Source organism: Gymnoscopelus microlampas (genome assembly GCF_963454915.1).
Source record: "Gymnoscopelus microlampas genome assembly, chromosome: 4".
NCBI lineage: Eukaryota > Metazoa > Chordata > Actinopteri > Myctophiformes > Myctophidae > Gymnoscopelus > Gymnoscopelus microlampas.
The window spans coordinates 43910208-43937955 of NC_139941.1; the positions used below are offsets into that span (position 1 = coordinate 43910208).

The 27748-nt window shown below is 41.4% G+C and overlaps 1 protein-coding gene across 1 annotated transcript; it reads left to right on the forward strand.

Moving 5' to 3' along the window:
* Nucleotides 1-331: 331 nt before the first annotated feature.
* Nucleotides 332-8281, forward strand: rchy1 (ring finger and CHY zinc finger domain containing 1). The gene is made up of 9 exons (XM_084054859.1): nt 332-450; nt 2223-2342; nt 2770-2885; nt 3702-3780; nt 3900-3944; nt 4050-4108; nt 4369-4398; nt 4942-5062; nt 6341-8281. Exons 1-9 carry the CDS (start codon nt 400-402, stop codon nt 6554-6556), a joined length of 837 nt encoding a protein of 278 aa, XP_083910985.1. The 5' UTR covers nt 332-399; the 3' UTR covers nt 6557-8281.
* Nucleotides 8282-27748: the final 19467 nt, after the last annotated feature.

Sequence of the window (27748 nt, forward strand, 5' to 3'; positions counted from 1 at the left end):
TAGCCCTCTAATGCCACCATCAACTAACAGTGGGTCGGGACCCCAAGGTGTGTGTGTGTGTGTGTGTGTGTGTGTGTGTGTGTGTGTGTGTGTGTGTGTGTGTGTGTGTGTGTGTGTGTGTGAGAGAGAGAGTGTGTGTGTGTGTGTGTGTGTGTGTGTGTGTGTGTGTGCGCACGCGTGCGTGCGTGCTTGTGTGTGCAAATAAATTCGCCAGCGCCATGATGATGTTTGTCCATTTACGTTCGCCGTCAAAAGGTGACGTTTCTCTTGGTTGATCTGTGATTGGTTTATGGGGAAAAAAAACACGCCTTCTTTCTCCCGTCACTGACCTCTCATAGAATGTAAAGTGCTCTGGGCTGGTGAACTGATCTGTTGTGCTTGTGGAAATTCTGGGAAATAATGGCTTCCCCTGCTGGATGTGAACACTACGTGCGCAGCTGTTTATTAAAAGTGAGTTTATCTCGTCGGATTGTGTCACTTTAGTTGAATGTGCGTCATGTTGTAAGTGAATAGCGGTGGGTATAGGTGCTACGTACTTTCCCGTGAAATCACGCATGGGACACAGTGTGCAGAATACTAGTAGCTCTCTAGGCTAACAGCCATAACAGCAGAATGATACTAGTTAGTAGCTAACTAAACTAGCCATGACAGCAGGCACGAGTTATTTAGAGCAGGGGTCTTCAACAGGGGGTCCGGACCCCTAGGGGGTCCTCAGAGTTACTACAGGGGTCAACCAAACCTTTGTGTGATAGGATTTTGTTTTTACATTAACCACTTAAACCCTAGCATCCCTTTTCTGAGAAGAACTTTAGCCAAAAATAGCAGATCTACAAGCTGGCGTTGTGATGTGAGCTTGTAGGTCGGCTATTTTTGGCAAAGAGGTAGGTGTAGAGGAAAAACAAGAGCAGCTTTAATAACAAAAAAAAAGAAGTTACATTGAGGGGGTCCCTGCTTCATCTCTCTCTCAGCTAGGGGGTCCTTGGCCTGAAAACGTTGAAGACCCCTCATTTAGAGTTAACCACCGCACAGTGGTTCTCATGAACTATTCAGACATTTTCATGTCAATGGACCCCCAATATGTATTTGGCTGTGAATCCTCATTTGGAACGATTTTAATAACATTATGAGACGCGTTGTGAGCTCCTGGTTGAGCTATTTTTTAATAGACGAAAAATAAACTGAGAAATAAAGTGTTTCTTTGAGAATCATGACTGTGTATATACACTGGCTACAGTCATACTCTACAGTAACTAACGAGCTACAGTGTTGCCAGCTTTGCAAGAGTAACAAGCGGCCAGGTATACGAGAACATGCCCAAAAGAAGGGACCATAGGCCACGTGATCACATGTATATATATATAATAATAGTGTGTGTTATTGAGTTAATGGGAGGGGCAGAGGACAGGTACTGTTGAAAGCCTTGTGATGTCTGTTCGTTTGTTTGTTTGTTTGATTGAATACTTCCTTAAACAGTTGCAAATAGTACAGTGGTACTAGCTGTAGAATACAACTCTCGTAGACGTATTTATGATTTAGACGTTTTCAATCTACGAGAGTTGTAGACACTTCTTCCTATTGCCAATGGGACTTTCAGCTCCTAGCCTGTCCAAACATGTACACATGCAAAAATAAAGGTGCCCCAAGCCCGAAATGTTAACTAACTGTCAGGAATTTTAGTGCAAGAGAGGTTAAGGTGTTGGACTCGAAATCTAATGGGGTTTCCCCGATTGATTAAAAGATTCATGTAAAAATAAATGTCATGGCTTGAAATATGGACTGATCAGTATGGTGCTACAGCTGGCACATATTTATACAAACTATAAAAGTAACCACATACATAATTTATAAACATATATCATATATGTGCCGACAGAAGTTGAAAGTCCAACTCTTGTCCTATCCGTGAAAAACTTGCAAGTTGAACTTTAACGCCAGTCAACTGTTATAAGGTGCACATAACACGAGCAAGGTTGCAGAACTATTCATCTATAACGATCAGGACATGAATTAACTAAGTACTACATGCAATTTAAACACTTAAACAAGATGGCAGTATCAACAAACGTAACAGGTTGCTGTGTTGTATTGTATATTATAAACTTGTTTAATCTTGTACCCAATTTCTACAAGTTCGGTTTCCGGAAGTTTGAGGTCACGCAATCTGATTGGCAACTCTTTCTCGCTCATGTCTCTAGTCCTAATTTCTTTCTCCCCGGTTATAGGCACCCTGCTGTGGTAAACTGTATGTCTGCAGACTGTGCCATGATGCAGAAGAGAATCATGAAATGGACCGCTTCCGTGTCAAAGAGGTGGAGTGCGCGGGCTGTCACACATTGCAGCAGGTAATAGATTTTCTTTCAGCTCAGGACAGTGCTTCACACTCAGGTACATGCACTCAGCTAACCAATAGCACCACAGTCTTCATGGAAGAGAAGATATTGAGAGTGCTGTTCTGAAATGAGATTGAAGTTTGAGTTGAATAGTGGATAGCACAAGGTAACTCGACGCCACAATGTGCAATTATCAAATATAGTACATCAGAGAGGACAGACCTCACCTAAATCTTTTGATTAAAGCTGTCAATGTATATATACCAATATATTTGGAATGTGGAGAACAGTTGAAACGTCACTGTTAAAGAAATGGCAGAAGAATCAGATTGATCAGATTTCTCTCTCCCTTCCTTCATTATCTTCTTCATTTCATCGTTGCGTAGCTTCAACCCGTGCATGGGCAACAACCTCTATTAATCACTATTTTTTCTTCTAGGCGCAGCAAACATGCCAGCAATGTGAGGTAGAGTTTGGGGAGTATTACTGTGATATCTGCCACTTGTTTGACAAAGACAAGAAACAGTATCACTGTCAACCATGTGGAATCTGCAGGTGAGCAGTAGATCCATGTACCTTTTATTTATTAAGGGCTGTTGGCTTTCAAAGTTCACCAATCACTGTTGACTATATGACACTACCAGACATGCTGTATATCACCTTTTATAATAGAAATGAGTCCCAGATCCAATGACTGTTTACCTGCCATGTTGCTGGTTGTGCACACGCTTGCCAGCATTCCACCTCACACATTGCACTTCTGTCACATTTTAACAACAGCATTTCTAAACGTTTGCATGACGTAACATGAACAAACATGTCAGGGCTGCCAACATTGGACTGTCAGAATCCAGGAGATTGGTTGGGGGCGTGGCTAGCGGGGGGGTCTGGGGGTCCTCCCCCCGAATTTTAACAGAGTAGTAATGTCCTGTGTTTTGGTGAATTTTGTGATTTTGATACTTTTATCAGGCTTGCTTTACTAGCATTGGAAAATAATGGGTACAATTTCATCCATTAAAAAAGTAGGCCTACAGAAATTGATTTGATGACTGAAGCAATGTAAGACCCATCTTTAATAATAACCATTCATTACTTAAAAGTTAGTATCTCTGTATGATGGCATGCACTGACCACACCCCTGAACCGGGGGGTCTGGCGGTCCTCCCCCAGAAACTTTTTAACATAGTAGATGTAATTTCTGGTGAATTTTGGGAGTTTGATACCAAATCCAGGAGAAAACCAGAAGAAATGACGATCCAGGAGTGTTGGCAGCGATGAAACATGTGGGCTTCCAATACACATGTGCATACTGTTTTTTATTACTTAACAAAAATGACCTATGAAGTAACACTGGGCTTTGACATTATGCAGGATTGGGCCACGGGAGAAATATTTCCACTGTGAAAAGTGTAATCTGTGTTTAGCCAGCGATCTGCGTGGAAACCACAAGGTGAATGATATCTCCTTCCTTACCGCTTGTGACATACCAAAAATAATGTTGATCTTTATGAACAAATAATTACTCTCTCTGCTTTATTACATCATGCATCATTTTGTGTTTTATTTTAGTGTGTTGAAAATGTGTCAAGACAGAACTGCCCTGTATGTATGGAGGTAAGCGATTCACCATGGTGAGTATTATGGGATACCTCCAGGTTTTGGGTAGGCATAATGTTTGTTTTCATTTGGGTTTAATGTATGATTTTCTTCATAATGCAGGACATTCACACTTCCAGAATTGGAGCCCATGTTCTTCCATGTGGCCACCTTCTGCATAAGTAAGACAATGATGATATATTCTTATATGCGTTTTGAACCACATGGACATAGTTTAATATCACATTAAGTTAACATACACCATTTAGTGACACTGCTGGTGTCAGATTTAGGGGTTCACAAGGAAGGGTTATAAAATAAATGGATCTTGTCTAAATGAGTGTCATGTTGTATCCTTTTATATAACTATTTACATTATATAACTTAAGTGACCAGTTCATATTTTTGACCGATAACATTTTTTTATTTGCTTCCTCTTCAGGACATGCTTTGATGACATGCTCAGAACTGGGTATGTTTCATAACGTAACTTTCATTACGTTAATTGAATGATTAAAATGAATAATGATCCTGTTCAAAACCAAATCTCCCTTCGGGGCAATAGTCTAATCTAAAATTAAATGTCTGATTCAGGGGGGTTGGGGGGGGAACAAGAGATAATTAGATAAATATTAAATCTAGTGAAGAAAAATGGAACGTGAAGGGGACAGTGTTTCGCCCGTGTAGGGCTTCTTCTGGGAATGGGAAGGTAACAACGCTTCGTCCATGTATGGCTTCATCTGGAAGTTGAGATTGTAATGTTATCTCTTGTTTTATATAAAACAAGATCAATATTAAATCTATCTATACATTTGTGAAATCGCTTAGTGAGTGTGTCACCAGTGCACCTCAAGAACCACCCTGGTTAAGCTCTTTGTCAAAAGGGGGTAATGACACCTACAGTACTCGGTCAAAATGAAAAAGGGAATAAGAACATTGAACAGTGACGCTTCATTGTGTGATGTACTAAATAACAAAACTCTAAATAACGAAACTGCTGATTGTTTTCGTACAGTGCATATCGCTGCCCGCTGTGCATGCATTCTGCCTTGAGCATGGAGAGCCAATGGAAGGAGATAGACATAGAGATTGCCCAGTCTCCCATGCCTACGGAATACCAGGATGCTACTGTCAAGGTAGGGAATAGGGCTGGGTGGGAATTAAAGGAAAAGATATCCGACGTCAATCAAGAATCTCTTGTTTGTATATGTCAACAAATGTACACGAAAAAAAGTTGAATAGATTGTTTAATGTTTATAATCGACTAAATCGATTCATCTGATTAACCACGTAACACTGTATTATGGTGGTGTACCAAAAAATCGTTCAATAATCGTAATCAAGTCAAAAGGTTGAAATAGTCGTGATCGTATCGTACAGCCCTAGTAGAGAACAGACCTCACTTAAAATGACACCCCACGAGCACTGATCCCTGGATGACAGTTAGACCAGTACGTTTTTGTTACTGTTTGATGGAAGGCTGTTCTTTTCAAATGAGACTGAATGAATCCATGTTCAATGCATTAATTTGTTGCACATGCATTACAAAGTCCATGCAATGGACTGTGATGCAGGTGTGCATTTTTTCAATATACATTTAGAGTAGCCAATCATTTCACCCTATTTTTCTACCCAATTTAGTTGTTATGCCAATTAATTCCTCCCCACACACATTTCTGTGTTGTCACTGTTGGTGTATCGTACTGACTCACCTGCCAGTGAGGAGCCTAATAAATCAATCATGGTCACAGTGAAAATATATGTTGTAGTAATAACCACTGGATATGTATGTTTAATCTCAATACTTTTGAGCAATGGGGTGGGGGATCTGTAAATAGACCTACACCGCATACTGTTGGAGAACTGGTTCTCAGATTGTGATCTGGGGACCCCCAGGGGTCCTTGCGGGTCCCCAGACCACACTTTGAGAACTCAGTTCAAACACTTAAGCCAAGCCGTATTGTATTTTTCAGCTATTCCGAAATAGACGATCTACAAGCTCACAGCGTGTCGATTATGTTGTTGCTATTTTTGAAAAACTAGAGGTTCAGGCAAAAGACAGTTGGACTAACTTGCTCTTCTATTGTTTATCTTGGTCCCAGGTTTCCATAAGGTGGCATACCTGTTTCCTGCACCGGTTAATTTTCCTATAGATTAATTTCATTAGCTCGGCAGCAGATATGAACGGGAACCACACATAAAGGTGTTATTTATGTTTCGAGTTCAAATCTGCTGCCAAGCCAATCAAACAAAGCTATGAGACACTGAACCAGAACATGAAACGGGTACGCTACCTTCTGGAAACCTTGGACTACAGTTTTGCACAGAGCCAATTTGCATTTTGGCCACTATGGGACACGAGGATGGGCTATATGGGACCATTACATGTAATCCATTATACTCTTTTGCTGCAGATTATATGCAACGACTGCCAGGCTCACTGCACGGTGCCTTTCCATGTTCTGGGCATGAAATGTGGTGGCTGTGGCTCCTACAACACAGCCCAGGATGGAGGTCTCATCCAGCAGCCTCCTCCCAACCAGCAGATCCAGGAGAATGAACCTGAGGCGGACACAGGGTCCGAGGCAGAAACGGACACCGAACCAGAACAGCAACATCAAGCTCAGTGACCCTCGGTAATACCAGGTGCCCCCACCCATAGTGACCCATGTTAAGTTTACCCCCCCTACACCAACTTCAATGATAAACCTCAATGACATATGCTATATTATTTACATTCGTTTAAGGTTTTTAGCTGTGTCTTACACAGTGTGTGTTGCGGCTATTTTTAAATGGAGCGTTCTACAATGAAGACCCCATATCACCTCCAGTTAACATTTTGAACCTCAATAATCTCAACAGACCCAATCGTGCCATATGTCACCATTTAAACTTTTGTTGCTTATAAGCACAACTTAATGTGCTATATGGTTATTAAAAATAATTATCTCAAGCTTCCGTCATACAGAAGTGCTGAAAAGGCGAAAGAAAGTACAGCGGGTGTCTGCTTCCCTCCCACCACTTCATTTTAGCAGTCACGGTTTCATTAGTCGGAAGCATGTATAGCTTGCTGCTTAGCAGAAATGTAAATTCAAAAAGATATTTTAAATATATTTTCAAATATCATTTTGTGAACAGAAATTATGAACAGACTGCTTCCGTTTGTGGCTTTCAGGCGGTGTAATCACAGACTATGTAGTGTTCAAAGTTTGTGGAATAGTTGTCTGGCTTGAGAGACTGTTAAAAAGATATACACAGTGGATGCTTTAAGTCCTATTTTATACTTCATTGTACAACAGTGTCAAACAGCGAAAATAGCAGATATATAAGCTCACTTTTGGAAACTTTTGAACGTTTTTGAAAACATGGCCAAATAGCAATGCTACTGGTTGGTTGATATGCTATTATGTGCTTGTCATACATGCAGTCATATACGCAATCATATAACAATCCAACTATGAAAATACATCCACAATGGTGTGAATCTTCATATTCTCACCACCCGATTGACAAAAGCTAGCAGCCAGCATGGCACCAGAAAAGAGTCAATGAAATTACGTACTGGGAGCACAATTTAGAGGTGTCTATCTTTGTACTTCTGGAAGTTGAGATTGTAATGTTATCTTTTGTTTTATATAAAACGAGATAATTAGATAAATAAAAAGGGAACGTGAAGGGGACACCGTTTCGCCCGTGTTGGGCTTCATCTGGGAATGGAACGTTTCGCCTGTGTAGGGCTTCATCTGGAAGTTGAGATTGTATGTTATCTCTTGTTTAGAGATCATTAGATAAATATAAAATCTATCTATAAATTCATGAAATCTCTGAGTGAGTGTGTCACCAGTGCATCTGAAGAACCACCCTGGTTAGGCTCTTTGTCTAAAGCCTAATGGCTAGGCTATTTGTCAAAAGCCATCTGATGCAGCGGCTGTATCTTCCGACCTTTGACCCTGATAAGTTAAATGGTTGAAATGTGTTGGTCTGTGAAACTCTGGTATCAGGGCATAACATTGTTTGATCCTATATGAATTTATATATAATTGCATTGGCTACTAAATGGATTTTGAGCTGTTTGAACCCATGCAAGTGTTGAATGTGTTTAAAGATAATACACTGTACAGACAGCGTAGATCGCCTGAGCAAGTCCTGTTTAGTATTCCCGTCGTCTGCCATCAAATTCAGTCCTCCGCTGTATTCCTGTTGAATGGACTAGAAAGAGCACTTCATTTTACAATGATAATGAATGATGGAAGTTGCTATTGAAGTACCATAAACTCAAATAAACTGTTGCAATGAAACATGTCAGTGATTTCAATTGTTTTAATACTCTTAAAGAGATGGCACCAATATGACTTATGTACACATTTTCATTTTTCAATACATTTAGTTCAGCTGGTAGTTGAGGTGTTGTTGCTTAGTGCAAGAATTCCATAATTACATACAGATCGTCTCCAGGGCTTTGTTCAGCCGGCAGACTGTTTCTCAAATCTGATCTTTAGGACTGACTCCACACCGTTGATAACAATTGATTTGTGCATTTAGACATTGTCGACCTATGCATTGGTTGCTGTGGTAACAATGCAACATCACTGGCGTGAGTAATGCTTAACTTAAACTCGGTCGTATGTGTGGTGCTTGCCAGAATTGGATCTTAACAGCTCACAATGCGACTCATTGTGAGCTTGTAGATCTGCTAGTTTCATTCAGGAATGTGGTTCGAGACTGATGTCTTTTAATTTTCAGACTCGAGAAAACCAATCTGATTCCAATCAGGATAAGTTTGATTTAGGCTGCCAGTCTGTTCACAGCCAAGGAGGTTGTTGAGAATCACTGTGTCCCCTCAACACAACAATTATCGCCCTGCTAGAGAAAATGTGAAAGTAACAAAAACACATACTTGCCCTCATGTTAGTAATTGTTTACAAAGAGATTCATATAAGTAATTTTCTTTGGCATTAGGTGCTATTATAATATATCCAAAAGCAAAACAAGTATAGCATGTCAACTGCTATAGAACAATAACATGGTCCAGACCATGTCAATGAAGTGTAATTAAAACTAGAACTATCCCCAGATGACACTGCTATATAAATATAAGACCTGTTGATAAATCATACAGTAGTATGAAATGTGACGGCCACAAAAATAAGCATTTTATGTCATTTTGATGGCTTTAAGGCTACAGCTGTTAAACATCTCCCCGAGGGGGAGCAGACGCAGCTGTCGTGAACTGGATAGTAAAACAAACAGGGAAACCGTTGGGCACTACTTCTGTTGCTACGGGCATGAACTGGGCGGTGACGGCAGATGTGGGCGGAGGTGTCTGGTAGTGATGATACATGATTGGAGATAAGGGAGGTGCAGGAGTCCCTCCCTGTGGGATTGTGGCGAGGATGATTGGCATTGGCTCCACCACGGTACCAGGGACATCTAAGGCAGCTTCAGGCTCTGGAAGAACAGCGTTTTGTGAACCGTCCATACAGGGCAAAGTGTGCCCTGTAGATAGACTATTGTCTATGAGGGGAGAGGCTGGTGAAATACTCAAGTCTTGCGATGGGTCAATGTCGGTAGAGATTTGTGGGTCCTCAACAACGACGACAGCATCTGGCAGGGGCGATGGGTTGTCTAGCGCAATTGCAGCAGGATTAGGTTCCGCAGTGGGGAGGTAATTGACCGGGGCTGCGGTCTCCAGCATGACATTGGGTGCCTCTGTCACCAATGCCGGCGCTTCTGTCATCAATGCCGGCGCTTCTGTCACCAATGCCGGCGCTTCTGTCACCAATGCCGGCGCTTCTGTCACCAATGCCGGCGCTTCTGTCATCTGTGGTGGTGGCTCCTCCTGTGGTGGCTCCTCTTGCACTGGCTCCTCCTGTGGTGGCTCTTCCTCCGCTACCTCCTCCTCCGCCTGCTCCTGCTCCTCGTTAGCGGCTGCCTCTTCCGATGCTTCGGATGAATCGGCCTCAGAGTCTGATGAGTCCCCAACCCCATTCAGGCACACCTGTTTAAAACAAATGAATGGTGTGATAAGAAACTTAAAGGAGCACTTCATCCATTTGCAACCTTATCTTCATATAATTGGTCCTCCTCACTAATCCTCATCATTACTCACTCTGGGGGGTGGGCTCTGTGTTGACATTTCAGAAACCTGCCTACCAGTAACATGGATGGGCATTCCAAGCCAATAGAAAGAAACTACAGTGTTTCTCTTCCTGGAAAACTAGCATGCTGAAATAGATGCTATTACTCTTGCATCAAAATAATTATTATAATCTTGTTTTAAATCAGCAAACCTGTCTACAGATGTAGTCATTGGTAGGCAGGTTTCTGAATTGTTCTCAACCCACCTACGAGCATTAGCGAGGACCATTTATATGAAGGTTGAATGATTGAAGTGCTTCTTTAAATCTATGTATGACAAGATGATACAGATTATATAGACTCGATTCTGAATAATGATCTGAAGGTAGCCCCAAGTATTCTCAAAACCGGTATAATGGTTTGGAAATCATCTCTTTATCTTGCACATGTTTTTACAGGTTTTTGCGTCACTAGGAACACCATGATTGCAGGAATGTTAAAGCACTTACAGGTGCTGACAATGCAGTTGCAATGAGGAAAGCACAAAGTAGGATCCTGAGGATATCCATCGTCTTCTCTGCGTTTGCTGAAAGAATTAAATGACAGCTGAAATGATCCCAGAAACACAATACACAATTTAACCGTTTTCTTAAGCTCATCTTAAGAGTTCTGTTCCAAAATACAAGACAAAGATTAGTAAACAGACTAATTCAATTTACAACCCATCTCGAAACTTCTTTTACAAAGAGATCCTTTTAGTATGGAGTAATAAACATATGGGAACATTTTCAATCAAAATAGATACTGTATATAGGTTACGAATGAAACTTTCTCCTCCAAGCAAATAGTCCTACCTTGATAGCCCAAGTATCTCCTAGTCCTTACCCCTCGTCAGCATAAAGAAGGGTATGTTAACGGCTAAATTAATTGTATCAACAAAAATGAGGTAGATGTGCTATTGAATTTGTTCCGAGGCTTGCATGAACGATAAGACCTTTGACTCAGTCCATCTCTTTATATACCAGTAGAGAGAGGTGTGGGCACAACAAAATGTCAATGATAATTCATCGGCTGGTTCTCTTCCGTATAGTAATATAGTATACACTTAACTCCCAACTAGACTCTACCAGTTAAGACTAAATTGATGAATACCCCAGACACACTGAAATGAGAGACTGCTGAGAAATTATTATAGAGCATGATTGACAAGTGCACCAGATGTGCAGTCAAGACAGTCAACATGTTTTTGTGGTTTGATGTAAACAATGGAAAGAGGAACCGAGTTTAGACGCTTTAAGTGCATGTTATCATACCAAGCCCTGTAGTGGAGTCGTAATACTGTCAACCAAGATGACAAAGCATTGTGAGGAAGTCTGTGCTTCTTTGCATAAATTAGAGATCACACGGTTCATTATTCTCCTTGATTTCATTTAATATGCCCCCAAAGTATATTCACACGGCATGAACTTTATCTCCAGTAGCCAGTTGAAAATGAAAATAGCTCGTCAATGGTGCAAAAGTGGTGACAGTAGTTTTCGGGACACGGTTTTAGTCTTGAAAATATTGTAAAATGTAAAGCTGGAATCCATAACTTTCATCTCCTACCCAAGATTCGAACCCGAGCCTCCCGCATGAAACTATTTCTAATGCTCTTCCAATAAGGCATTCTTGTTTGGTCAGGGTGTGGACAGTACCAAAGTACTTGAGTAATGTCTTTTAAATATCTGTACTTTACTTGAGTATTTGTATTTTTGTATACTTATAACTTTCACTCCACTACAATTCAAATACAAATATTGTACTTTTGACTCCACTACATTTCTAGGCAAAAAGTACATTATGAATTAACCACGGCAATTAACCAAGGCACGGCAATTTTATTTGGAAAGCGCATTTCAACAAGGCAATTCAGTGTGCTTTACACAGAACATCAAGCAAAAGAGACACACGTATACAATGACATTAGGATGCATAAAACTAAAGTAAAAATAACATGCAATTATAGTGCAGAAGAGAAATAAAAATATAGTGAAAATAGCCAATCTACAAGCGTTGAGCTTTTTGTGGAAAATGTCTAAATTTCAATACAGCAATGTATTGATATTAAAAGAAAATGTACTTTGTAATTTGTACCTTTGAATACTTAAGTCTTTTTTTAAAAGCAAATACTCCAGTACTTTAACTCAAGTACAAATTTGACAGAGCGCCTTTCACTTGCAGTCAAGTAATATTTGACCAGGAATATACTTTGACTCAAGTACTGGGTGAGATATTGTGAGCTTCAGGCAGAAACAGTAGCTATCCTACCTGACACCAGGGTCTACATTTCTCAATGGAAGAGTGGGATGACCTCCAACCACTGCAGATGTGCTAGTTGTATTGTGTTAACATACCATACAAGTTGATTAAAATATACAGGGCATAAATTGTCAAATATGTCTTTATTAAGAACAGATTACAAAATGTATCATATGTTGTACAATACACATTCTTGTTATATTTTGTTTATACAACAAAATCCCCAAAAAGAAAAGAAAACCCTCAATCTATTCCCTCCTGGGATCAAAACATTTATTTTTTGGCTGTAATCAGACCATATGAGAGAAGTTGTCGCTGTGCTCCTGTCAAAATAGACATGGAATCTGACATTCACAGAATAAATAGAACAGAATCGGGACGTTCAGAATTGCAGCTTTAATGTCTCATGGACAAAACAATCTGAAACAATGAAAAAATAGAATAAGCTCTCAATATCTTAGATTGAGAAGAGTCTGATCAGAAGCAACCAACAGTGCAAGGGTCAGAGCTGCAGCACCATGACAATATACTGTGTGTAGACTGTAAATATTTCTGCATACCTTATAACCACTCTAAACCTGGCATCCCTCTTTTGGGCAAGTCATAGGTGAAAAAATAATTAAATAGACGATCTACAGGCTTGCTTGTCAGCTATTTTCTCTGTTCATTGTACGACAAAGTATACATGCATATACAGTTTAGGGCTTAAGTGGCGAACAGATTATGTTTAAGACTACAGTAACTTTCACATAGTTTCTTCCGAACCTGTAGTAGAAGCCGGTGAGAGATAATTTCTGTACGGTTACTGAGATGAGGAACATTAGGGAACATCTACGCCTGTCTTCTATTCCAGTGGTTCTCAACCTGTGGGTCGGGACCCCTAGGGGGGACCCACATGAAATTTGGGAGGTCCCCAGATGACAGTGAAGTGACTTTTAAGAGCTTTTTAAACGTAAAAAAAATAAATAATAAAATAAAAAAGACCACTACTGCATAAAAGTAATCAACAAACTATACTATACAAACTGGTCAAACATTGGCCAAATTGTCAAATAATATAAGAGGCCAAAAAAAAAGCGTTTGTGAGGTTGTAGATCGGCTATTTTCACAATATTTATCTGTGGAACTGAGTCAAAACAAAATTGAATGCCTCAACTCCTACATTCCAAGTGCTTGTCATGGTGGGGGGGGGGGGGGGTCCCCAGTTCAAATATGATCATTTTGGGGTTTCACGGCCTGAAAAGGTTGAGAACCACTGTAAATCTATCCCACCCCACCCCACACACAAAACCTACTCTCCTCCCTCAGGAACACGAACCAAGACCCCTGGCAGGACGACCATGGAGGGAGGAATGGACTCTCCATGGTTCCCTCCAGCTATGGCATCGCCCCTGCTACCGGGGCCAGATGTTTCCTCATTACCTTGGTTGATGCCGATAGTGTTAGCCACTTCATTTGGATACACAAAGAAGGGCACTCCAGATTGCCCCCCAGTCTTCCCCCCTCCTCCTCCAGCTCCCCCCACTGTGTCTTGGTCTTCTTCATCAGGAAATACAAAAACAGTCTGGCCAGAATAGTTGCTGGAAGGAAGCTGGAATACTCGTGTCTCCTTACCAGAGCTGCTTGGGAAAATGAAAATGGGCGCGGCAGCTGGTTGGTGATCGCATTTCCCACTGTCGCAGGGAGGGTGCACGCAACCCTCTTCAGGGCGCGGGGTGACTGTTGGGTTATTGGTGGTTCTAGGGCGCGACGTGATTGTTGGGTTATTGGTTTTCGGAGGTTTTGGAGGGCCCCGAAAGACTGGAATGTAGTAGGTAGGCCTGAACTGGTAGTAGTTGTAGTACACCTGGTTAAACAAAAAAAGTTGAAATTAAATCCAATACGGAAAAGGCAAATGTGGAATAACATTCATCTTTATTCTACATCTGAATAAGATTGAATTGTTACTTACTGGAGTGAGCATACGTTGTAATGGAAAACTGATGGATACTTCAGTGCAGAACAAGAAAACAACAGCGGCCCTGATCAATGCCATCTTTCTGTAGAAGAAAATCTGTATTGTTTGTTGTATACAGTACATCACTATTTTTATACAACTGAATGTGTAAACACCTCTAAAACATCAACTGCATTGAAATTCAGTACAGTAACTAGCATTACGTTTTTCAGTTCTGTAATTTTAAATTGATCAAGTATCTAGTCTAAAAGTAGCTAGTGGTTACTGTAAAAAACGGTTTAATTGTAGCTGCACTGCAAGGTATCAATACTCACAACAAAACCTGTCGCGGTAGAAGAAATTCAACATCAGCATACCTTAAGCAGAAAGCCATCAAGCTCCGACTCAGTCTACACTGCAAGTGTACGGTTGAACGGCTGCTTTATCAGAGAGATTTCAGTGTGATTAAAAGCAGGTGAAGAACTGCTCCTCAAATGAAATAAACAAGTCATTAAAATCTGGGACATGAGGGCTATTAGACTGAGGTGAGTGGTGGAGTCACACCCAAGAAAAGGATCCTTGTCCACAGGAATGCTTAATATGTGAACAACAACTAGTCTACCCAAAGATGTGAATGATTTATCAGACATGATGGTGAAATATCAAGAGCTCATTTCTAAAAGTTAACATCTCAACCACACTTTAATTTCTTTTTTTAAAATCCCTTATAGTTTTTAGACAGTGTATACAAATTCAATCATGTGGATCTTGGGATTCATTTGTGGCCAGCCTGGTCAGTCGTCTGATGAATCCAGTGATGTAAAGGAACTATAAATATTTTTACTCAAGTCAATTTTGCATTCCGGACTTTAACTTGTAACGTATTGAGTATTCTATATTGCAGTATTGATATTTTTAGCCAATAAGAAATGAGAGTACTTTTTCCACCACTGGGTGAATCTATGATGTAGGACTAAAGATTTGTGCACGGTTTCATAGAATGGGGTCGCCAATAGTAGATACCGCGCAACACATATTATAGGCTCTGATGATGCCCGACAGAGCCCGGGGTTCGATTCCTGAGCCCAGTGGACCTTTGCTGCATGTCATTCCCAGAGTCTCTCCTTATTTCCCATCTTTCTCTTCACTCTCGGCCACTAATTAAGGCAATAATTTAAGGACGTCACGAGGAGCAAGTTGGCAAGCAAGTTTATCCTAAAAAAGCTTGGCTATATACATTTATCAGCAGTGATAAATGCATAAGATCTCAAGACAAGATTCCCTCTCATGTTACACCCATGAAGACGATTAGAACATTATTTCAATCAACAATTATTTGTCAATAGGAGGGGAATGATCTTTGACAAAATGAGACAATGACTCATTTTGGCATCATAAAGCTCAAGTTAATTTTACCAGTAAACCACCAAAATGAATCATTGCATGATTGAGAAAGCAAAGCATTCAGTGATTTGTGGGATATTCAAATGAAGAGTGTAATTCAGGTTCTTACAGAGGTGGGACAAAGTCCCTATGTTGCAAGTCGAGTCTCAAGTCTTTGCTCTCAAGTCCCGAATCAAGACCAAGTCAACACAGCCAAGTCCCAAGTCCTCAGCTTTTTGTTTCGAGTCCCACACAAGTCCTTAGCATTTTGGTTCGAGTCCCACACAAGTCCTAACCTTTTGTTTCGAGTCCCAAACAAGTCAAAATGTTAATTCAAGATATGTAAAGATTTACATAAATCATGAGCATTTTTCACAATTTGCATTTGTTTTAAAACATGGGTTCTTCCAGGCCAACAGAACGCAGATACTGTACTTTTAATTTCCTCCTTGAGGACAGGTTTTAAAAGGGCCCTTTTTAATGAATATAATGTAATTTTGTACAATCTGTATGGTAGAGTATGTTACTACAATATAACTTATACAATCAGGGTGGTTGTATTTTGTCTCCCTGCTCTTCTATTGAGACATTTAGATAATGTCAAAGGCCATGTCTCACCTAGACACAGGATCTGACACAAATTCAGTGTATCCTCTGATCAAGCAGGCAGGCTCTATTATCACGATGGTGAAATTTCAGCACTTGCACTGGAAACCGCGTTCAAATCCGGGGTAGAAGAGGAAATGTATATAGCGCTGAAGTGGTCAATGTATGTTTTGTATTAATAACCAAAATCTACAAAGTAATTGGTACCTAAAGTTTTCAAATAATTGTAGTGGAGTAAAAGTAGGCTAATATCTGCCTCTCATATGTAGTTGAGTAGAAGTAGGTAGCTGATATATTGCACTTTTACCTTAGCGCTAGGTATACTCTTGGTTGCGTGTTTTTGACTTCTGGTGATTAGTAGTTTCGTTCCCTACCTATGTTGAATGCACTTACTGTAAGTCGCTTTGGATAAAAGCGTCTGCTAAATAATGTAGAAGTAAAAGTACTGAAAATTGCAAATACTTCAGTAAAGTAAAAAATAAGTCAAAATTGTACTTAGTTACTTTGCACTTAGCACGCAGTAATGTGAAGTATAGGTCTTGCCTTGCATACTGCTTTTACACCTTGTAATCTTTAAAACCGAAATCTATAACTGCTGGAGTTGACATTTTATTCCACCTGGCTTCAGTTCCAGCAGCAACAGCAGGAGTGAAGCCGGTGTGTTGTTTGTTTGGTAACGTGCAACATGGGCCAGCGTTGCCAAGTATCGGGAGAGAAAGAAGCGAACCGACTTCCAAAAACAAGCCAAAAACAAACCAAATTTTGTCCAAAGGTTAGGGTAAATAAGCAGCTTTGGCAGCACTACACTAGGTGTCACTGACGGCCGGGATTTCTGACTAATAACATTATAGTTGATGCACACTTTTTAAACATTTTTGGCTTGCTTAAGTGACTTGAAAGTGACTTGAAAAGACTTGAATTTTCAAGTCAAGAGGGCTCAAGTCAAGTCTCAAGCAAGTCCAAGTCTATTTTTGATTTGGTCAAGCAAGTCTTAAGTCCTCAAAATCGGGACTTCAAGTCAAGTCGAGTCTCGAGTCTCGAGTCCAAGTCCCCACCTCTGGGTTCTTAACCATAAAAATCTCAACCTAAGCAAATACACAGTAGGTGGTCTAATTGCTGGGTGCATCGTACTGAAAATAACATCACAGACGAGACGACCATAGAAAATGTAATATGTTTATTTAATGCAAACAAACATTCAGTAAATCAATTTGTCTTAGTCCACAGAAGACACCGCTTCCTGCAAAAGGAAAAGAAAGAAAGTCATTTCTGGGTGGCAGAAGTTATAATAGTTTGTGGAAAGGCTAGCATACCGCTTAATTTATACATTTTTGGCACCACACGCCAAAATAGCAGATCTACAAGCCAACACTGCATATCAGACTTACTGCCTTGTCTGTTTCCCTGGTACGAGCATGTTGTGTCGTTAGTGCAGCCTCAGCTTTATTTTCAAGGTCGGTCATACTGGTTTCCTTCACCACTGGGCTAGCTCTCCTGGGAAAAGTAGTATGAAATTTCTATGCCATCTTAGACAATGGTTTATATTGTGGGGAAACACATTCTGGGTAATTAAAACAAAGATTACGTGTAGAATGTTTTCCCCTGTGTAAAGAGAAGCTAAATCAAAATCATAACATTTAAAGGATGCGAGTGATTTTTTTTGTTGCTAAAATAAGTGTTAAATAGCTCTATGTTCTGATGGTAATCATCATCATTTGCTATAGCGTTTGTTCAGTCTCTCCAGCTCTTTAGTAAATAGAAAATACAATTTGAGGTCAGGATACCAATTCTATCAAATCAGGAGAGAGAACTCATACAGGATAAACAAGTAAAACTGGAAGTAATGAAATAAAATGAGCAGATAACATTCCAATACTAAAATTGAATGTGATAAATTATCTTTGTGGGATTCTCCATCAGAATATAGAGCTTTATATTGTTAACTAAAACCTTTCTTTAACAAAAACACCACTTAATGTACACCCCTTTTAACAGGAATCGATTGCTTGTGCAATATGAAATATAATAAACAGCAGCAACACAGTGGCACAACTTCTTCATCAGTATTATTGTTGCCAGTCACAGAATGAGAAAATCCTTTAAATAATACAAAGCTGCAACACCTTATGTTGGCGTTCTTCCCCTTCTTAAAAACCGCACACAGGACGGCGATGACTACCAACGCAGTGACCAGACCCGCCGTTCCATAGATGATGGGGCCCTGCATGGTTTTCAGCAGGTGGTCCTGGCAGAAGTCTCCAAAATAGCCCAGAGAACATACACAGCTCGTGTCCCCAGCGTCACTCTCCACACAGTGCCCTTGGCCACTGCAGTGACTCTGGCTGCAGCCCTGGGCCTCCAGGGGTTTGGTCTGGATGCTGGTGTTCAGGGTAGAGTTGGTAGTGAGTGGGCTGTGAAGGATAGGGGGTTCAGATGGAGAAGGAGGGGAGCTTCGAGGCTTGGTGGGAGCAACAGCCATGGCTCCTAACCCCCGTTTCTGAAGGACACCTGAGACAAGGAATGGATATCGCATTTTTCATTCGAGGAACGCACACCTTTATGTAATGTGTCATTAGAATCATTTGTGTAATATAATGCTACATCTCATTTTAAAATGTATGCAAACACCTTTATCCAGCAGTTATCTATAAAAGTAACTATCTGATCACCTATTCTGTCAGATCACCTAATAACTTACAATTCTCATCCGAGTGGTCTGGACAATCCACATGACCGCTACAGAACTTTTCGGCAGGAAGACACGAGACACCATCCAGACATAGCCTACTACCAGCAGGGCAGCTCTGCTGTGGGGCGCAGTGGGTGCCATTCATCAAGATGTGGTCATGAGCACACTTGCATGTCCGACCACCTGGGTTGGCCAGACACAAATGGTGGCAGTTGCCATTGTTTATCGAGCACTGATTGGAACCTGATGTGAGACATTAACAGGATGTCAGCAAATTACATATCATCTGCTTTTGTCACCCACTCAGTATAATTATTTGCTGGCGTTTATTGTAAGCCTTAGTGGGTTAATTGCCAGATGAGCTGGTCCTCCAGAGGGGACAACACACTCATGAAGTTCAGACAACCACAAAGATATTTGAATGCACATTTTTGCAATTTTCCATAATGAATACTTTTACTGACCACATCAGTCATATTTCAGATATTATCTGAAATATCTTGTTGTGATAACCCTCCATGCTCCATGCACATCAAATACACATCAAAAGAATCATTGACACTATGCAATGTCTTTCAGGTGGTCTTGTGTGTAGACTCCTCACATACCCATTTGCGAAGCCTTGCTGTAAGCCTTCAAGCTGACCACAGATGTGCTGACCTCAAACCACATCTTGTTTTTCTGCTGCTGTTCAGCTCTGAACCACAGCCTAGTCTTATCTGAAAGAAAGGGCATCATTTAGGCTAATTGTTAAATGAGAAATTACCACTTTGTATTGATTAGTAAAAAAAACAACTAATCAATGGCATGGCTCCAATGTGGGTACTGTGTCAGCACAGAGCTACAAAGCTATTAATGTCATATTTGTATTTAGAATGATCACAGGATCCTAATATTGATATGATAGTAATGTGTACAAAAAAAACAAGATTCTGAAAACCATAGCATTATTGAGGGCCACAATAAGCCTGGGCTCTTGGGTTCATCCCATGTTTTGAATAAATTAGGGATCTAGCATGTTATTATTGTTCCCAGAATTCTAATTGAACTCCTATACATATAGACAGTATCCTTACCGCCACTGGTCACCCAAAGCAGCATGTCATCACTTAAAGCCAAGGCAGCCAGGCCATCACCAGCCTTGAACTCTTTGTATCCAGAACCATCAACTTTGACAGAACTAATAACACCAGGGCCTGAGGGGAAAGAAAAAAAAATCTTAATTTCAGTGATGACATGACAACTCCTCCACCACCCCCTCAATCAAACGAAGAAAATCCTTACCGTTATCAGCCCAGTAGATCTCTTCCCCTTCATTGGAGAAGACCAGGGACGTGGGTGAGACAGCTTCCTGCCTCACCACATATCGGTGAGAACCATCCATGTGAGCGCACTCTACTGTTGCCAGGGGGCCTTTGCCGTGCGCACCCTTGTTGACAAAACAAATCCTCCCACTCGGTGGATGAACAGCAGTTGACTCGAGACTGCCAATGCCGTCCTTGATCAGGACAGCGGTATGTGCACCGGTAGCGGAGGTGACGTGCAACCGAGGCTGGTTCTTGCTACTCCAGTAGACGTTACCCGTCGTCCAGTCCAGGGCCATGGCCGTGAGCGTGTCTGCCAGGAGTTTGAGCAGCTGGCCGCGGGGAGTCAGCGTGGTCATCTTCAACTTGAAGAGGCTTAGCGAGGTCGTGCCGCAGTCCGTCACGAACAGGGTGTGGTCGCGCATGCCGTAGTCAAAGATGGCCGCCTGGTTGACGTTGGGCAACTGCATGGCTAGATGCTCTGGCCAACCGTTCAGCTCTACTCCTGTGTGCAGGCCCTGCAGGTGGATCTGTGAAGACAATGCTTTTCAAATTGAGAGAAAGTTCAACTTCATTTTCTGTATTTTGTCAATATATTTGTTAATTTGTCATGATACAATAGCACATGTCTAAATGACAAGAGCATGCACCTTTATCTGGAGAAATGTGCAGCTCTTATAATAGTTTTATTTTTACACATTCAAATTAATTGCTGTATGTAATTCTATATTATAATTCTATTATATACTGTACGTTAAACGTTTTGTACAATTTCCATGATGACGGAAAACTAGACATCCACCCAACCTTTCACATTTGTACACCTTCCATTCAGTTCCACAGAGCTTGCTCACAATACAATTATTAGTATTTCATTCTTATAAAAATAATTTTAATTAATTTAATTTTGTTGAAACAAAACATTGTGGCACTACTGTACCTGTGTGACAGTGGATGGAGAGAGCAGCAGCAGAAATGCAGAGTTGACCATGTTGGAACAGGTGAGGGCATCGTCAGTCAACAGGAGTCCAGGGGGACACTTGCACACGGCCTGGAGCCCTGGAGTCAGAACGCACAGGTGAGAGCACTGCATGTTCTCACACGGGTTCTCTGGACCCCTCTGGAGCAACGGGTGGATGATCTGAAAACAACAGGTGTAAATTATTTGAGAGTGGGGCATGTTGAATGCATATCGTCTATATAGGGATTATATATGGATGAGTAAATATCTGAAGTTGTCCCTTATCTGTTGCCTTACATTTTATGGAACAAATAAAGCTAAAATGTTCCCAGTTTTCCACACATTGTGCTTTATTATATTGTCTTGCCTTAATGCCAAAAGGCTGTCTGGGCCTTTTGAAGAGGATCTGATGGTTTTTGCCTGTGATTTTGTCGGCGACCTGCACAGTCCTCCTTTTGGCATCGGACCAGTAGAGCTGGTCATTGAAGACCGACACAGAAAATGGCTTGGTCATCTCCTTCATCTGTAGGATCTGTTTATGGGAGTGGGAGTGTTACATGACATGCAGGACACCAACAGATCAATTATGATTATCCAACAAGCCCCGTTTATACCTCGTCGTACGACAGTAATAAAAATAGTAAGCCCGAGCGGATCTACAAACTCACAACGCATCGATGCGCTGTGAGTACAATGACATGCCAAAAATAGGGACACCAGGTTCAAAGTGGTTATACAAGATTAGGAGAAAATTGAAATCAAAATCCTAAAATAGGACAAACACTAGAGGAAAAAAAAACAATTTGCTTGTACCTGAATGTCCTCTCCATCCAATGTAGCTGATCCTATCGCCCCCAACCTCTCATCTGTCCAGTAGACCCGATCCGACAGGAAGTCGACAGCCACGCCACATGGCCAACCAAGGCTTGTGGTGACCACTGCCCGTCTCTCTGATCCATCCATCCCTGCGCGCTCAATCTTCACCTCATTCCCAATCTCTGTCCAGAACATCAACCTGGGGCCAAAAGAAAACAAAAAGTAAGAAAACCAGACAGTCTCATAACATATATAGGGCTTAAGCGATTCATCAGTTATGCTTTGATCTGATAAATCTTTTAAATATTGTTTTGGAATGGATTCCACTTGGCTTTAACCCATTAAGACCGGGAAAGCATCTTTGTCATTTTATAATGAGCTAAAAAGCATTGGCTATTCAAAAATAGCACATATACAAGCTCATAGCGCGTCGCATTTAACTCAAATCTTTACTTCTGGGGTTCCCTGGAACAAAACATTTTGAGATGGGGGTCGGCGGACATTTTGGGGATCCTTGACATGAAAAAGTTTGAAAACCACTGATATAGCAACCGATTTAGAAGTAATTTGTAGCATCAGCCTCAGGTCTTAATGGGTTGACACCATATTACACCAACCCCTTCTGTGGCAGCAGGGCCAGTGAGCGAGGCTGTTCCAAGTCTTCGTCCAGGATAATGCAGTACTGCGGAGCTTTGTTGGTGGCTTTGGTCAGTCCGACAGCGATGATCTGACTGCTGACTCCATCAATCCAGTACAGGTTTCTGCCCAGCCAGTCCACAGCTACAGAATCAGCCCTGACACCTATGGAATGACAAGGAAAGAAGAGCCAAGTGGGTTAGTGGTCAGACACTGTACCATGATGGAACGCAACAGCAGCCATTGTGTACCCAACTGCTTTTTGTGCCATCAATACGCAATAGTGTTACCGTTGCGCATGCTTATGCCATGCAGTTTCCTCATTTACAACCTATACTGTACATAAAAAGTTCAAGGCAGTTTAAGTTCCAACTATCAATGCAGCACAATTGTTGCACAAACCTCTGATGAGCGTGCCTTTGGTCTTATGGTCTAATGAGGACCACCCGATACCCTCTGAGTCCATACTGACCCAGAAGGCCTTCCGCTCCTTCCAGTCATAGTCCACAGAGAGTATGGGCTTCTTTGCAGTAGATTGCAGCACATCCAGACTGCCACTGCGTAATCCATAGAGGAAGAGGCCCGTCTGGACTGAGGACAGCAAGAAAGGCTCACCTGGAAGAGGATGGGGATGAAGAGACCTGAGTTGTAGTCAGCCAGGCACACAAGCTTAGTTAGGTCTTGCTTGTACTTCTCCCAAAACACATGCAATACAACTCAACGGTGATTTGTGTTGTGTCCTCAAAAAAGGAGAACACCACCTCAGGACACCAAAATCCCCAGAAACAATCCACAGGACATACCATCAGTGTCTCATTTTAAGCCACAGTACAGCCACATCGTGTGCTACGATTTCAACACATTAGTCATCAGCATAATTATCAATATACAACCAATCACCCGTGATTTTGCAGTGATGTCCGTCCACCTCCATGACATAGCCTGGGTGGCACTGACAGTGGTATGAGCCTGGCGTGTTGATGCACATGTGACTGCAGATTCCTTGGCCTTCACACTCATCATCAACTCTTTCAACACAGGTCAGTCCATCCTGCAGGAGCCTGAAGCCAGCTTCACATCCACACCTCTGCATGGCACAGATCAAACATGTGTATCAGAGCAGAGTAGAAACATTACACATTGTGGGGACAGACCTACAGTATCTATTCTGCATACTGTAATGATCACATACTATACTAAAGTGATGTACATCCTTTATTTAGCCAGCTTATCATACAGTACATTAGCATTCACTCATACTGATAACGTGACAAACAAAAATATCGACAGACCCTCTTACAGACTGCTAGCTCTTAGAGCCACGCTGTAAAAATCAATAAAGCAAATCATTACAGAGATGTAGGCGTCTCACCAGTCCTTGTGGTGTACTATAGCAGGTCTGAGAACAGCGGGCAGCGTCCTGGGCCAGACACCTGGTCTCGCAGCTCCCTCCCTCATCAGAGCCGTCGGCACAGTCGTTCACAGTGTTGCACACCAGGGCCATGTCCAAACACTCCGCGCTGCCGCACTGGAATTGGTAAGGACTGCATGTTGCCGTTCCACCTGGGGTCAAACCCACAGTTAACGCATCAAGACCTGAGGCAGAGTCTACAAATTCCTAACAGTTTTCTGGGAAAACTATGTTTCTATATCAGTGGTTCTCAATTTTTTTTCATGTCAAGGACCCCTAAAATTATAAGTATTTGGCCACGGACACCAATCTCAAAATATTTTGTTCCAGGGAGCCCCAGAAGCAAAGATTTTAGTTAAAAATGGTCGCTTTCAAAAATGTCTATATTCAAAGATTTGCACAACCTTTCAAGATTTTTCTAAAATAACAGATCTACAAGCTTGCTGTGAGCTTGTATATCTGCTATTTTGAATAGCCAAATAAATCTAAAATTATAGATTCTTTCCCGGTTTTAATGGGTTAAGTATACAATATTATGACCATGGTACAGCATATGATATCATTGAATCTATATCGAGTTGTATCATTGAATTAAATAATAATTAAGAGATTCTTAGATTTCTTAGTACCAAATTCAGTCAGGTTGCCATTTTGATTCAGTTTTTGTATTTTGAGATTAATTTCTAAACTGCTTAGGGTTTTGATTCTTCCTCATTTGGCCAAATCATATTTTCCTGATTTCGTATATGCAATCATGACTCACACTGTGTCTCGTCGCTGCCATCATCACAGTCTTGGATGCCATCACATCTCCAGGCTACAGGAACACACTTTGTTTTGGAGGCACAGGACCATTGGAAGTGTCCACAAGTCAATGGAGTCACAGGACAGTCCTGGAGGAGTCATTAATAGTAGACAAAATCTCCGATGTTACAATTGCTGTTCAAGTGGCATCCATTTATGGTGTACTGATTAAAACTCCACAAATGGAATTTCATGTTTCCCTGCTGGCTTGGAATTGTTTTTCCAGAGCAGTCACATTTGTGCTTCCTCTGTTGATGTCCTTTGCTTAAAGGAGTAGTTCACCCAAACAATTACTTATTTTCTATCCATTACACACCCCATTAAGCCTTGAATTCATGGAGATTTTTTGTTTTTGTTGCATTCCTTAGCAAATAAGTTGATGACCGGCGGACTGTCCAGTAGGAGACTCAAATGACCTGCATTCATGAATTCAAGGCTTCATGGGGTGAGTAATTGATAGAAAATAAGTCATATTTTGGGTGAACTACTCCTCTAAGAAAAATACTTGGAAAGCTCACTCGTTATGAAAACAAACAAACACCCAATCCTACAAAATGTTAGGCAATGGTTGATTTCAGCGCATTTTGATGAATGTGCACTGGGATTGCGAGTTCCATATCTTTATCTTTACTAACAGTGAAAAAAAATATATACTTTTATTTGCATTTTTACACCTTCTGTACCTTCTCATCAGAACCGTCTTTGCAGTCCTGGTCTCCATCACAGATCCATTCTGGTACTAGACACTCTTTGCTCTGGGGACAGCGCTGTTTGCTGTTGCAGACTGGCAGCTTGGTGCAGCCCTCCTCGTCTGAACGATCCTTGCAGTCTGGATGCCCATCGCAGTGCAGGCTGGCCGAGATACACTGGCCACTGGTGCACTTAAACTCACTAGCACCACAGCCCTCGTCAGCTATGTGTGATAGAAGGTAGGTGGGACAGGTACATGGTTACATAATAAATATGATTCCTGTGAAGGACCACTTAAAAAAGTGGGTTCCAAATACTCAAATGGGAAACAAGTCGGCAGGGAAAACAACTTACCACAGTTGGCCTCATCACTGCCATCCATACAGTCCTTTTCTCCGTCACAGAGAAGGTTGTCAGGCAGGCACCGACTGCCTTCGTCACACTGATGAGAACAGCCCTCCAAGCGCTTGGTACAGCTCAACTCATCAGAACGATCCTGACACTGCGACACACCGTCACATAGCTGCCTCTGGTCAATGCACTTTTTCCCATGGGCACACTGGAACTGGCCTGAGAATCACAGACAGTGTTAGGAGATGGGCAGAACTGGCCCAAAAGCCCATTATACAATGGGCTTTTGGGCAAGTGGCCACTGGCCAGGGGCCCAGATATCTAGGGGCAGGTACAATAATATTAAAAAGGTTGATTTAACCACTTTCAAATTTGTGTCCCGTTTTGGGCACATCCGATGCGAACAGTTTCAAACATGTTCAAATGCGACGACCAGAAAAACTAAATAATTGACCATACAGTAGCACTCTTGTAGAAAATATTTTAAAAGTGTTTATTCTAAATTGGCATATGCGTGGAAAAAGTAAGTACAAACATGTTTCGGCAAAAAGCCTTCGTCAGGGTGACTGATGGTGATGCATCTGTTTTGAAGACCATAGAACCGTTATTCTAACTGGTTGATACAGTGACACTGGTATGAGAATAAAGCAATTGCAGTGAGCAATCAAATTCACTAGAGGACAGTAAAGTCACATTAATGCCAAATGCTGAACATTCAAATTGATGATCACAGTAATACTGTCTGGACACTAATTTTGGCCTTCGTGTGCATCATTATTGGACTATTAGTTAGTCTAATTAGTCCAGTTAGTCCAAAAATAGAAAATATGAAAATATTGGAAATGTTTGCCTATCATTATAGGTCTCTGTATAAAAGGGTATCAGCAGAACAACCAGTCCCCTCCCCACACCATCACCATTTACCAGTTTCACATGATGTTGAGCACCCTTCCTCATCTGAACCATCTATGCAGTCTGCTTCTCCGTCACATACATGGCTGTTATGGACACACTCCGTCAGGTCTGTGCAGGGTTTGGAGCCCAGGTTACATTTGATGGACTCAGACGCCATGTTGGGGCGACTGGACCTGGAGGTGAAAGGTCCTGCGGTGATGGCATCAGCTTTCTTCTCTTCTTCTTTAATCCCTATCCAAGAGCCATGGATAAGTGAGAGGGACTGTTGTTATTTATATGGACTTGATGCCAGTGTCATTTTGTGCAGTGTGGGTGATGGATAAGTTAAACAATAACTATGATGAGCAAGAAGGGGAGAAGCACGGTTTTCAGATTTGATGACCGACATATTTGTAGGATCTAGCAGCTTATGCCATTTAAAGTAGAGTTAAATCTGTGTCTGATCAACCAATCGTTTTGAAATTCTCCCTCAGTAACACATTTATTCTGTATTTCCTCACTACTGAAAGAGGACATTTGACATTTGAATGAGTTATTTCCTGCAATTTTATGCTAGACCATTTCCCTTATTTGTTCCTTTAAACCCCTTGCAGATGTTCCCCCATTTCATCACTGAAGAGACAAACTAAAGCATAATTTATACATTTTGTCCAACTATGGTGTTGCTCACCAACAATCTGTTATTTTTGGTGAGTATAATAAGTTTGTCTGGTGGCTGAGTTTAGTGCACAGACCCGGATTCGTATCAGACCCTGGGTCGACACCGGGTTCCCGTCTCTCTAGGCTTATAACCCTACAACCCTATCAACAGATGATTAAAACCCACCACAGTTGGCCTCGTCACTGCCGTCCACACAGTTCTTCTCCCCATCGCAGATGAGCTTGTCTGGGAGACAGAGTCTCTTGTTGTCACACTGGTGAGTACAGTCCTCTGTGTGCTTCGT

Excerpts from the sequence above, each read along its gene's own strand:
- rchy1 (XM_084054859.1), top strand. The coding sequence starts at position 400 with ATGGCTTCCCCTGCTGGATGTGAACACTACGTGCGCAGCTGTTTATTA. Across the intron at positions 3,781-3,899 it reads ATCTGCGTGGAAACCACAAG|TGTGTTGAAAATGTGTCAAG; the intron begins GTGAATGATATC and ends GTTTTATTTTAG. Across the intron at positions 4,109-4,368 it reads TGTGGCCACCTTCTGCATAA|GACATGCTTTGATGACATGC; the intron begins GTAAGACAATGA and ends CTTCCTCTTCAG.